Below are 12,585 nucleotides of genomic sequence, written 5' to 3'. Positions count from 1 at the left end.
TGTGAGACTGTGAATACGTCACAAGCCTGGCTGTGGGTTTAGTCAGTGGAATGTTGCTGACAGGGCTCTTAACTAACTTTTTTCACCATCCTCCCGGAACCGTCCCGAAATACAATCTAAGCCGTCCCGAAATGACTGTGGGCCGTCCCGAATTTAAAATCTTACGTTTGGTGTAATCATCGATATAAAGTAATCATATGGATCACTGGCACTTCACACTCTCTCTCTGTGGGCCTGATCTAGGATGTCGGTAATCAAAAGGAGTCTCCTCCCCTCAGAGCTCTTCCTTACCGCCTCAGTGGCTACCAGCTTGCCTGTCACCTCCCGCCGGCCGCCACTCCCTCCGTTCAGCCCCTTTGCCGACCGGGCCAATCCTGCCTTTATCCGCTTCATTTTCCGTTTCATCATTAAACATTTCCTCCAATTCAACAAAAAGTCTCCCTCAGCCTCAGCCATTTTTCTCGTATCGTAAGTTGCTTGTTCATATCGTAAGTTGCTAGTTAGCTTCGTGAGTTTAGCTTTGTCATGTCCGTTACATTACATTACATTAATACTAGCAAGCTTAACGCTGCCTACCTCATTGACTTGGGTTGAATTCCCCGTTGCAGCTGCGGCTGTCGTGAGGTCAGAGGCTGGCGGTTCAGGGTCTGGCTCTGCTGTGCGTTTTCCTGATGTTTGCTTTCTTGATGTAACGTTAACGTTAAAAAATTGCAGTATCCCACTACGGGACGCCATTGCATTGTGTATCACTCTGACAGTCAATACCGGCGGTGACAGGCGTCTGACAGGATTTTGCGGGTCTAGATAACGTTACTTAGTAACGTTTGTGCGCGTGTGTGTGTGTGTATGTTGTCAAGAAGGTTTAATAAGAACTGTGTGTGCTACACAAAACGTGCAGTCAGTTTCATTTTCATCGCCGTTCATTGTAATGTAACGTAACGTTAGCAGTTTTTTTTTTTTCAACTCTTGTCCCAAATTCGTCCCAAAATTAATTTACATCCTCCCCGATCCTATTTTTATCGGCCCCGGGACGACGGGAGGTCCTTAAGCTCGAGCCCTGGTTGCTGAAATGGCGCTTGTAGACAGAACGTGGCAAGATCGATACAGAGGAGCCTGAATCCACAACCAATTCCACTGAACAAGGTTGTGAGTCCGGAGCAGCGATGTCCACTGAACATGTAATCTTGTCTGGAGCAAGTGGAGAGCCTTGCATGTAAAGCACTGTAACTTCAGGCAACTCAATTTCACGTACTTCACGAGTAGCTGAACCAGCAGAACAGCACTGTTTAGCATAGTGACCAGTCTTTTTACAGCGTTTGCAAGTAGCCTTAGCAGCAGGACAGTCTGGGGCATTGGCAAGATGAGCCCCAGATCCACAACGGAAACATAACCGTGTCTGTCCAGCATTAGTAGAGTGTGGCGATACCTTGTGTCCGCATCATGGTGTGGCGTTGAGCTGCACAGCCTGCACAGGAGCAATACGAGTGTCGGTCATAATCACTTTAACCTGGTCAGTGGCAGACTCAATCTGGGTGGCTATAGTCACTGCTTTATCCAGCGTGAGGGCAGGTTCCAACAGTAGTCTTTCACGAATCCTGGAGCTGTGCACATGTTGGATCAATTGATCACGGAGCATTTTGTCAGCGTGCTCCCCAAAATCACAGGAAGCTGGCTGTGATGTCACCCTCTATAGAGTTCAACAGGTGGTTACATCACCTGGCATAATGACCAGCCAATAGGAGAAGGCCAGTTCAATACCCTACCATTAGGTGTCAGGCTCCACCAAAGATTTGGGTTTGGGGTTTAGTTACTCTTTAACATCAGAGAAATGAGGAAGGCTCTTAAGTGCATCGGAGAAGAAGTTTGAGAAAGTAGCTGCTGATTGGTCATGAAAGATGCGAGAATGTACTTTATGCCTCTGAGGTAACAGAGTTGGATGAAAGACAGTGTCAAAAATAATACATTTATGATTGGAGAGAAAATCATGCATGGAGAGGGAGCTGACAGTCAGGCCAAGGGTAAAAACAAGGTCTAGGGTGTGCTCATGGTTATGCGTGGGACCAGAAACCTGCTGTACAAAGTTTAATGATTTGGTAATGTTTATGAAATCATTGGCCAATGAGTTAGAGAGGTCATCAATGTGGATGTTAAAATTACCTACGTTTAAAATCGTATCAAATTTAAGAACAGCGGAGGATAAAAGCTCAGAGAACTCATTTAAAAAGTTACGGTTAGGTTGAGGAGGTCGATAGACAGCTATGCAGCATATTGGGTTATCACACTCAATTTTAAAAGTTAGTGATTCAAAACTATTGAATTAGCCAAAAGTGATGCGATTACAGTTACAACTTTTTCTTAGGCTACAGCAATGCCCCCACCACGACCAGTGAGCCTTGGGGAATTCAAGGCCAAGTCTTGGTTAAAAATAGAAGATCTAGATTGTGTGAAGTAATGAAATCATTGAGAACAAAAGTCTTGTTTGAGAGCGATCTGGTATTAAACAGAGCTAGAACAACCGGTGTGATAGATTTAACTGTCTGTGTATTTTTACAGGAAACCTGTATTAAACTATTGGACGTAACAGCAGAGCGGAGGTGATTAATGAGTTTCACAGGCCTATTGCTGGTAATTACTGGAATAAGAGGCCAGAGTCAAGAGATAACACAGGGGCAGAGGTCAAATTAAAAGATAGAGATGGTCTAGGCTGGGGACCTGGTAAAGGACAAGAAACCTGATGGGATGCTAGACAGTTTCTGTTAAAAGCTATAAAATTGATAAAATTAGAGGTGAGTACCATTGTGCCCTTCTTACTAGGGTGTATACCGTCCATATTAAAAAGATCCTTAACAGTGCAGAAAGAGTCGAAATTGCTAATGAACCCATAGCCGGTTGCTACACAAAAGTTCTGTAGCCAGCAGTGTAAACTGAAGAGGCAGCTGAAACGTTTGCTGTTTTTGGACGTGTTGGGGATGGGACCGGACAGCAGGCAGGTCTTTCCTAGACTCTCGATGATGGTCATCAGTGACTCTAGTTCATACTGTAGTTTGACTGATTGTCTGGACATTACGTCATTGGTGCAGGTGTGGATAATGACAGTGTGAATAGTCGGGTGCAGATCGATGAGAGCGGGAGCCAATGCAATGTTTGCTACTTCAGCACCAGATAGACAGTAGCCATGTGCTTCTGTTTATGTGTTTGACACCTGACTAGACACTGGTTCACAAAGTCCAGCGTGAACACTGAATATGGACTATGAGCCTCTGACCGGAATTTAGCTCAAATTTAAATTATAATGAATATCATGTTAATTATGTTGGTGATTAGGGAAGTGGAAATAATGTTATGTATTTTATTTCTTTATTCATGATAGTATTTTTTCTTTGATATTAATTTGCTGTCTCTGTTCATGTTTACTTCCAGCACACATCCACATACAGATGAATCATTAATAAATGCCACAACCAGTGGTTAAAGTGGAACTCCTCTCTGTCCAAGTCCCTGACCTAACCCTGACCCCTCTCTGTCCAAGTCCCTGACCTAACCGTGACCCCGACCCCTCTCTGTCCAAGTCCCTGTCCAAGTCCCTGACCATGACCCCTCTCTGTCCAAGTCCCTGACCTAACCCTGACCCCTCTCATCCAGCCATGTCCCAGTACCTCAGATGTGCTGTGTGCTTTGATTCTATGTGTTGTGCATTATTGGTTGTTGTTTCTTGATGTTGTCATTGTGTTGTCATTGTTGTTGTTGCTGTTTATGGAACACCAAGACAAAATCCTAGCAACCATCTGTTGCATGGCAATAAAAAGTTTTCTGATTCTGATAGTGAACAGTTGTATTCAGTAATATACAGCTGGCCATTACTTTGTGGCTTCTCTCCCAGCAGGTTCTTTACAGTAGTAGTAGTAGTACTGGTACCAGGTGAAAGTAGTACTGTAGTATTAGTACTCTGGTAGTACATGGCAGTAGTAGTACTGTAGTATTTGTACTCTGGTAGTACATGGCAGTAGTAGTACTGTAGTATTTGTACTCTGGTAGTACATGGCAGTAGCAGTACTGTAGTATTAGTACTCTGGTAGTACATGGCAATAGCAGTACTATAGTATTAGTACTCTGGTAGTACATGGCAGTAGTAGTACTGTAGTATTAGTACTCTGGTAGTACATGGCAGTAGTAGTACTGTAGTATTTGTGTACCTGGGAGGCCGGTGGGCCCTGGACCGCCGTCGGCTCCTGCAGAACCATCAAAACCCCTGTCACCTGGCAACCCAGGGGGACCTGAGGACAGACAGGCAGACAGACAGGTTAACAGACAGGTTAACAGACAGGTCAACAGACAGACAAGTTAACAGACAGACAGGTTAGCAGGCAGACAGGTTAACAGACAGGTCAACAGACAGGTTAACAGACAGGTCAACAGACAGACAAGTTAACAGACAGACAGGTTAGCAGGCAGACAGGTTAACAGACAGGTCAACAGACAGGTTAACATGTTCATTAATATGTACTGTCCCTATTAAATAAATAAACAAACAAACAGACAGGTTAACAGACAGGTCAACAGACAGGTTAACAGACAGGTCAACAGACAGACAAGTTAACAGACAGATGGGTTAACAGACAGGTTAACATGTTCATTAATATGCACTGTCCCTATTAAATAAATAAAGAAACAAACAAACAAACAGGTTAACAGACAGGTCAACAGACAGGTCAACAGACAGGTTAACAGACAGGTTAACAGACAGACAAGTTAACAGACAGACAGGTTAACAGACAGGTCAACAGACAGGTTAACATGTTCATTAATATGCACTGTCCCTATTAAATAAATAAAGAAACAAACAAACAGGTTAACAGACAGGTCAACAGACAGGTTAACAGACAGGTTAACAGACAGACAAGTTAACAGACAGACAGGTTAACAGACAGGTCAACAGACAAGTTAACATGTTCATTAATAGGCACTGTCCCTATTAAATAAATAAACAGACAGGTTAACAGACAGACAGGTTAGCAGACAGACAGGTTAACAGACAGGTCAACAGACAGGTTAACAGACAGGTTAACAGACAGACAGGTTAGCAGACAGACAGGTTAACAGACAGGTCAACAGACAAGTTAACATGTTCATTAATAGGCACTGTCCCTATTAAATAAATAAACAGACAGGTTAACAGACAGGTGAACAGACAGACAGGTAATAGACTGCAGACTGTCTTGACTATACATTGTATAAGCTAGAGCATATATAGACTGTATATAAACAGAATGTATAGACTGTATATAAACAGAATGTATAGACTGTATATAAACAGAATGTATAGACTGTATAGAAACAGAATGTATAGACTGTATAAATGATAGCCTGTACAGACAGGGAAGAGTAATCATGTGCTGAGAGTCTGCAGGTGGGACGTCCCGGTGGCTCAGCCGGCAGAGTGCGTACCATTAAGGCTGAGTCCTAATCTCAGCAGCACAGGTTTGAATCTGGTCTGACCTTTTTGTTTTGCTGCATGTCATCTCCTCACTGTCCAATAAAGCAAAAGACAAAAAAATAATCTTACGGAAAAAAAGACAGCAAAAAAAAAATCAGCTGATTTCACTGATTAGTTCCTCCTCTCTGCTGAAGTCAGCTGGTGTTGTGTATAGACTGTACAGACAGTACCTCGTGGTCCAGCGGATCCTGATCTTCCTTTGGGACCACAGGGACCAGCACCTCCTGGAAGACCAAAACTCCCTGCATCTCCTCGCTCTCCCTTGGTTCCTGGAGCTCCTGGACACCCCGGCTCTCCCTGAGAGGAGCAGAGAGGAGCAAACACATGTCACTATATGAATATGTTACAGTGACTATATGACTGTATGTCTTTGTGATCCTCCTGCATGGGGTTGGTTTAAGATAAGATAAGATAAGATAAGATAAGATAAGATAATACTTCATTGTCCGTTCTCACAGAAATTTGCCTGACATGCTCCAACAATCAGTATAAAGTACATGATACAACATTGAAAAAACAACATTAAACAAAAGAACACTTCACCAAAAAGACATGTTACAACCTAAAACACATCATCATGACATGACACAGTACTGAACAAACACCTCATCAGATCATGATCACCCCCGTGCACTCCTCTGTTGATTGAGCAATGTTATGGAGTGAGGAACAAAGGAGTGCTTGTGTTTATTCCTCCTGCAGCATGGCACCCTAAAGCGTTTCCCAGAGGGCAGCAGTTGATACTCCTCATGCAAAACATGAGAAGAGTCCTGGGCATTTTATTAGCCAGGCTGAGGGTGCGCTTGGAGCAGCTGTGTAGGAAGGAGTCTTCCACAGGGTGACCTACCACCTTGGAGCAGATCCTCAGAAGCTGTAGAATCCTGGCTTTCAGTTGGACTGAGAGGCCGCTGAACCGTACCGCACCACCATACTGGAGGATACTTTGTATGGTTGAGCAGAAAGATAAGGTGAGGATTTCCCTACTGGTTCCAAAAGACCTTAGTCTCCTAAGGAAATAAATCCTCTGTTGTACCTTGTTACAAACAAAGTCCACATGAAAGCTCCAGGTGAATGCACTGTCCACATGCGCTCCCAGATATTTGAATGATGATGTCTGTTTTATGGGGTGATTGTGAAAAACAACTGGAGCAGTGTGCATGTCTTGTGTAGCTCTGACGATGACCTCCACTGTTTTAAGTGTGTCGAGAATGAGAGAGTTGTGATCGCACCACTGCACCAGTTTGTTGACACTGTCCAGGTGGAGGTCTGGCTCCTCCCCTTCCTTCATCAGTGCAACCAGCGCAGAATCATCAGAGAACTTGATATAGTGCAGGGGTATTCAACTAAAATTCAAGGAGGTCCAGTCACTAAAATTTCTTCCCATCAAAGGTCCTAAGTATCATAATGTCTAACTTGTGCTATGATTTGGAGGCCTTGTAGCAGCCAATAATGTAATAACTACCGTTATTGTAATAACTGCCAATAACGTAATAATTTTCCCGTTCTTAATGTAGTAAAAGTCGATAATGTAATAACTGGCTAATAATGTAATACATTTTCTGAACCAATAACGTAATAACTTTTTGCCTACACACACACACACACACACACACACACACACTAGGAATTATGACTATTTATTTGTTTGTGGTACTTGATGGTTAGACTTATCTCCAGCCCTGCCTTCTACTCCTTCTACTCCACCATTTGAATACCAAATGAAGTGGGAGCACACGTTTGCAAACACAGACAATTACTCTTATGTTGTATAATATGAAATCTATACCTCTTTGAAGATGCTTTGTCCTCGAATACAAAGACCACCATTTCTTTTCATGAAAAATGTCATCTTTAATTAAATGTATTTAAATCACTTTTTCAAGCAAACGGTTTCAACCACACTATTATAGCTATTCAGCACTCTCTCTCTCTCTCTCTCTCTCTCTCTCTCTCTCTATGTATATATACCAAACCTGACTCCTGAAAGGTTACATGAAAATGTATTACCAAATCAGAATCCTTGCCCTATTTACATCCCTGGCTATTTGAATACAGTCATGACAAGCTCGACAAAGAGTCTAAAACCGAAGCAAATTATATCTATAGCTCATTCTTGAAGACGTGTGTTTTCTTTGGCAGTCCCCATAAGTGACCACTAGATGGCCGTTGATTGACAAGTTATCCAGTCATGTGACTCTGACATTAGGCTTTCTTCCTTTGTCTGCAAACTTCTGTCTTCCTTATCACACGTTGAAAGGTAATTAGTGATTTCATTTAATTTAGTAAATACAGTTTATTTAGTTGAGATTCATGCACATAGATTAACATTTCTTATATATTTAGTGCAAGAGGATATACAAATTGGATGAAAGCCTGGATTCTGCTCAGTCACATAGCCTTCGGACAGTACAAAGTTAAGGACTACTGGAAGAATTAATTACCATTTTTTTGTTGGTGTTTTATTTTTTTTTTTTTCGGTCAGCAGATAATTTCATTTTGATTCTCTCGAGTTCTTTTTTATATTTGTAAATGAGTGGAAGTTACTTTTCATTTGAGATTGAACTTTATGTCCAGCACCTTACCTCCATTTTGTCAAATGTACAGTACAGGGACCGTAAACCGTCCTTTATTATCATTATAAAACTGAAAGATGTGTTACCAAAGTTATCTTTGTAGGTCATGTTATATACTATATTTTCCAGTTTACAATTTTGCATTAAGAGGTTGAAAGTTGAGCACAAGGGATAATAGTGCCAGTTTGGTTAAAGAAGTTATTTAAATTCACTGGTGGTCTTTTTTATTTGAGAACACAGCATCTTCAAAGAGGTAGGCTATAGATTTCATATTATACAATATAAGAGTAATTGTGTTTGCAAACATGTGTGCTCCCACTTCATTTGGTACTCAAATGGCTAAGGAGGGCCGGAGATAGGTCTAACCATCAAGTTACACAAACAAATAAATAGTCTTAATTCCTAGAGAGAGAGAGTAGGTGTGTGTGTGTGTGTGTGTGTGTGTGTGTGTGTGTGTTTTCTCAGAGTTAGGACTAAGATTCAGGGGTCAGGATTGGTCAGGTTTTTGAGCAGCTATTTGAAAGAAGCAACAGTAAGGGTAAGTGTGGAAGTCTGACACTTATATGATATGATAATAAATAAAACTTAAACATAGTGATATAAGTATATTACATTATCGGCTACAATTATTACATTTCTAATGATTTTCTTTTTAACCCAGCTAATAATGTAATAACCATTCAATAATCAAATAACTTATTACATTATGCGCAAAAAGTTATTATGTTATTGGTTCAGAAATTGTATTACATTATTGGTAAGTTATTACATTATCGACTTTTATTACATTAAGAACGGAAAAATTATTCCGTAGTTATTACATTAACGGTAGTTATTACATTATTGGCTGCTACAGGCCTATATATAGTTGTTGTATGACTTTCTATCAAATAAAATAAATGTACATTTCAATATCATTTCAACAACATTTATTGATCAGTTTCAAGAACTTTTCCCATGCACACACATTGAATGTGTGGAAAACAAATCAGTAGCTTAAACATAATTAAAAGTATCAGAATTATTTTCTAATTTAAAAGTAAAGTAAAGTAAAAGAAAACAAGTCTTCAGAATAAAATAGGAAAGTGCCTCTTTTTTAAATAGTGCAAACAGAACTTCCATGTCCCTTTTCCCACGGCGCAGCCGAGGGCATCACGTGGTTCATTTTATGACCAAAGTTTTCCTGCTGGGCGGTGTTTGGACCTTCGGGCCAATCACAGTGCTTAAAAACAGAAAAACTCCACTCAACCGGGATGCTGGGCAACATTAAACAAACGCACAATCAAATGACAAGCACAGACAGTTTACTCTGAAGGTTGTTGTGAAAATGTTGAGAAAGAAGAAACTAGACATTCTTTCCTATTTTCTCAATGTGAGTGATTAAACAATGTGTTCAAGTGAATTTAACTTGTTTCTATGAAGTAGCACCGTTATGAGCGAAGCTGCTGCTGTATTCCTGCCGTCAATCCGTCAATTCTTTTTTCGTTTGACGGATCAGTGTAGCCGCTCCGTCAATCTTATTCTCATTAATTGATCAGAAATTGGTCGCGGTCCGGACAGAACCGTCACTGGGTCCGGATCCGGCCCGGAGTCCGCCAGTTAGTGATGCCTGATATAGTGGTTCAGCACACTAGCGACACACATGTTTGGGACATGGAGTCAGAATGGACCCTCTTCTAAACATCTGACATGGAAGAAGCTGCTAGGAGCTGTAGCCAGAAGGCGGGCGGAGTCTAGAGCTGTGGCCAGAAGGTGGGCGGAGTCTAGAGCTGTGGACAAAAGGTGGGCGGAGTCTGTCAGAAGCTGCTGGTGGACAGCAGGGGGAGGGAGACTGTCAGAAGCTGCTGGTGGACAGCAGGGGGAGGGAGACTGTCCAGCTGAAGAAGGAGGTCTTCTGGACCTGGTTGGTATGGAGGACTGCTGACTCAGCAGAGAGGAACCAGCAGCTGCTGGACCTGCAGAAGAGAAAGTCCTGGTGCGAGGAGTTTGGAGAGGAGATGGAGAAAGAGAATGGAGAGGTTCTGATGAACCATTTGGCAAGTCATGAGGGGTCGGCAGGACGTCACTCAGGTTGTTCCCAGCAGCGTCAGGAAATGATGATCTGGACTGGAGACATGGTCAGATGGCGGAAGGACTTTGAGGAACTCCTGAACCTGACAGACTGTCCCTCTGTTCAGGAGGCAGAGCTAGACCCCCCATCCCAATTCGGCCCCTAAATACTCGGCCTAGACACTAACCCTTGAATTTGCGTGTTCTGGAGGGCGTCCCATTACCAAGTGAGCCAAATGAAGCGAGGGCGAGTGGCTGTTCAGCCCTCCGACAGTCCCTCGAGAATGAGCCAATTAAAGTGCTGGCTTAAAAGCGAGGGTTACCCAGCAGGCACTGCAGTACCAATATGAACTACCAGAGAGCATGGTGGAGGAGGAGAACACTTATATAGCTCTAAATTAAATGGCTGTAGGCTAATATTTAATTATAAGAAACAGTTTAAATAAAATAAAAACAAAACTTAATATACAAAAGAGCAACTTCTCAGGTAGAAACAGACATTTTACAATTTCACCATTTATTTATGTTGATTATTTATCCAGTCAGACCCATCATGCTCTGAAACAAACACATTGACAATATTGAGAAAATGCGTGTTGCTCAATCTGTGTAATGCACCAATGATGCAACACATGCACAAGTCTTCTTTTAATGGGCAGTGCTGCATATCTCCAATAAAACTGAAAACATACGCTGCAACTATGGCAACAGCTGGCTGGTGACGTGCCATGTCAACAGGAAGTGATGTCAGAGGGAAGTCCTTCAGCCTCTGCCTTGGCTCCTCCCTCCTGATACAACACTGACACTTCTGACTGAGCGTCACTCAGAATGAAGGTGGAGTGTTTAGGGGGCCTAATGGGACGGGGGGGAAGGCTCTGGAGGCTCTGAGGCTCCTCAGAGGTCAGAGGTCACTGAGGAGGTTAGAAAGCTCCTCAGTGGTGAGGAACCAGCTGGACCAGATCCTCCTGAGATGATGAAGGCGCTGACCCATCTCTTCACATGGAGAGGAATGATGGTCTCCATCTTTAAAACAGGGGACCGGGAGGTTTGTTCCAACTACGGAGGAATCCCACTGCTCAGCCTCCTGAGGAAAGCTTATGGCAAAATGCTGGAAGGGAGACTTGGAATCAGGAGGAACAATGCAGATTTCATCCTGGTTGTGGAACAGTGGACCAGCTTTTTACCCTCACAGCTGATTGGGGTTCATTGGGGTTGACTATTCCTGTCTACATGTGTTTTGTGGATTTGGAAAAAGCCTAAGACTGTTGCCTGAGGTATCCTGTGGGAGTATAGGGTGCTAGGCCCACTGCTGCAAATCATTTAGTCCTCATACACTCACACAGCTCAGTGGGAGCTGTGTTTTCATTCTTGGCAGTAAGTTAGTTTGTTCAAGGTGGGCATTGGACTCTGACAAGGATGCTGCTTGTCTCCTCTCCTGTTTGTGGTTTTCGTGGACAGGAGATCAAGGTGCAGCCGGTCTGACAGAGTCCAGTTTGGTGACAGTAGGGTGGCATGTCCGTTGTTTGCAGATGATGTTGTCCTTTTGGCTTCAAAGGAGTGTGATCTCCAATGTGCATTTGAGCGGCTTGGGGTGAGGTTCAGCTCCTCCAAATCTGGACCACGTTCTCAGGAAAAAGGTGGCCTGTCCCACTCAGCTGGCCCCAGTGGAGGAGTTCAGTTATCATCCACAAAAAGGGTTGGTGAGCTTTTGAATAGCATCTGTTTATGCGCGTATCGCTTGATAAAACTATGAAAACAGCCGTGAAAAAATCCTTTACACCAAAAGTGCACTGTACTGCTTGATCGTTACTGACCCCTACTGCGCCTCTCAGTCAGGTTCACAGCTAGGTTTCCAGTTACATGTTTACAGTGGGAAACAAAGTTATTTATTAAAAAGGTGCCTTATGGTTATATTGTGATCACCACAGTGTGTGTGTGTGTGTGTGTGTGTTGTGATACCATCTCTCCTTGGCGTCCTTTAGGTCCTGGTCCAGGTGAACTTGGTTCTCCTTCAGCACCTTTGGGTCCTCCAGGTCCCGGGGTTCCATCTGAACCAGGTTCTCCACGAAGCCCTGTGGAACCTTTCTCACCTTTAATACCTGGACAGAAAATACCATTAGATATTGGTGAAGTACTGGTTATTCAGTGCTAGATTCAAGATTCAAAAACAGATCGCGCTTTTAAGACAACAAAGCAGTCATTTTACATTTCTATTCTTGGTTTACACTAAAATTAGTATTTAAAAATAGTGGAATATTGCTTTAAATGGTAAGGCCTCCTTACTCTGCCAACGAAACTAAACTAGCTAAACTAAACTAGCTTCCTCAATATACCACTGGTAATCTAGTAACTGATTTTAACAGAACTTGCTTAAGTATTTTTGATGCCCCTTTTAAAGAAAGACCCGTAAAGCCTAATGACTTAATGACCATACCAGGAACATCAAAAGACAATGCAGAAAATCTGAGC

The 12,585-nt window shown here is 42.6% G+C and overlaps 1 protein-coding gene across 1 annotated transcript in view; it reads right to left on the bottom strand.

The window, feature by feature from the left end:
• col4a3 (collagen, type IV, alpha 3) overlaps positions 1–12,585 on the bottom strand; it is a 99,103-nt gene that overhangs the window by 30,170 nt on the left and 56,348 nt on the right. The window contains exons 37-39 of the mRNA XM_071898000.2: positions 12,076–12,215; positions 5,665–5,791; positions 4,194–4,274 (exon numbers count right to left, since the gene is read on the bottom strand). Coding sequence (XP_071754101.2) covers positions 4,194–4,274; positions 5,665–5,791; positions 12,076–12,215 — 348 coding nt within the window. The remainder of the gene's footprint in view (positions 1–4,193; positions 4,275–5,664; positions 5,792–12,075; positions 12,216–12,585) is intronic.

Source organism: Centroberyx gerrardi, chromosome 6 (assembly GCF_048128805.1).
Source record: "Centroberyx gerrardi isolate f3 chromosome 6, fCenGer3.hap1.cur.20231027, whole genome shotgun sequence".
NCBI classification, from domain to species: domain Eukaryota; kingdom Metazoa; phylum Chordata; class Actinopteri; order Beryciformes; family Berycidae; genus Centroberyx; species Centroberyx gerrardi.
The sequence above is the reverse complement of the archived record's forward strand: the minus strand, read 5'-3'. Positions and strand labels throughout refer to the sequence as shown.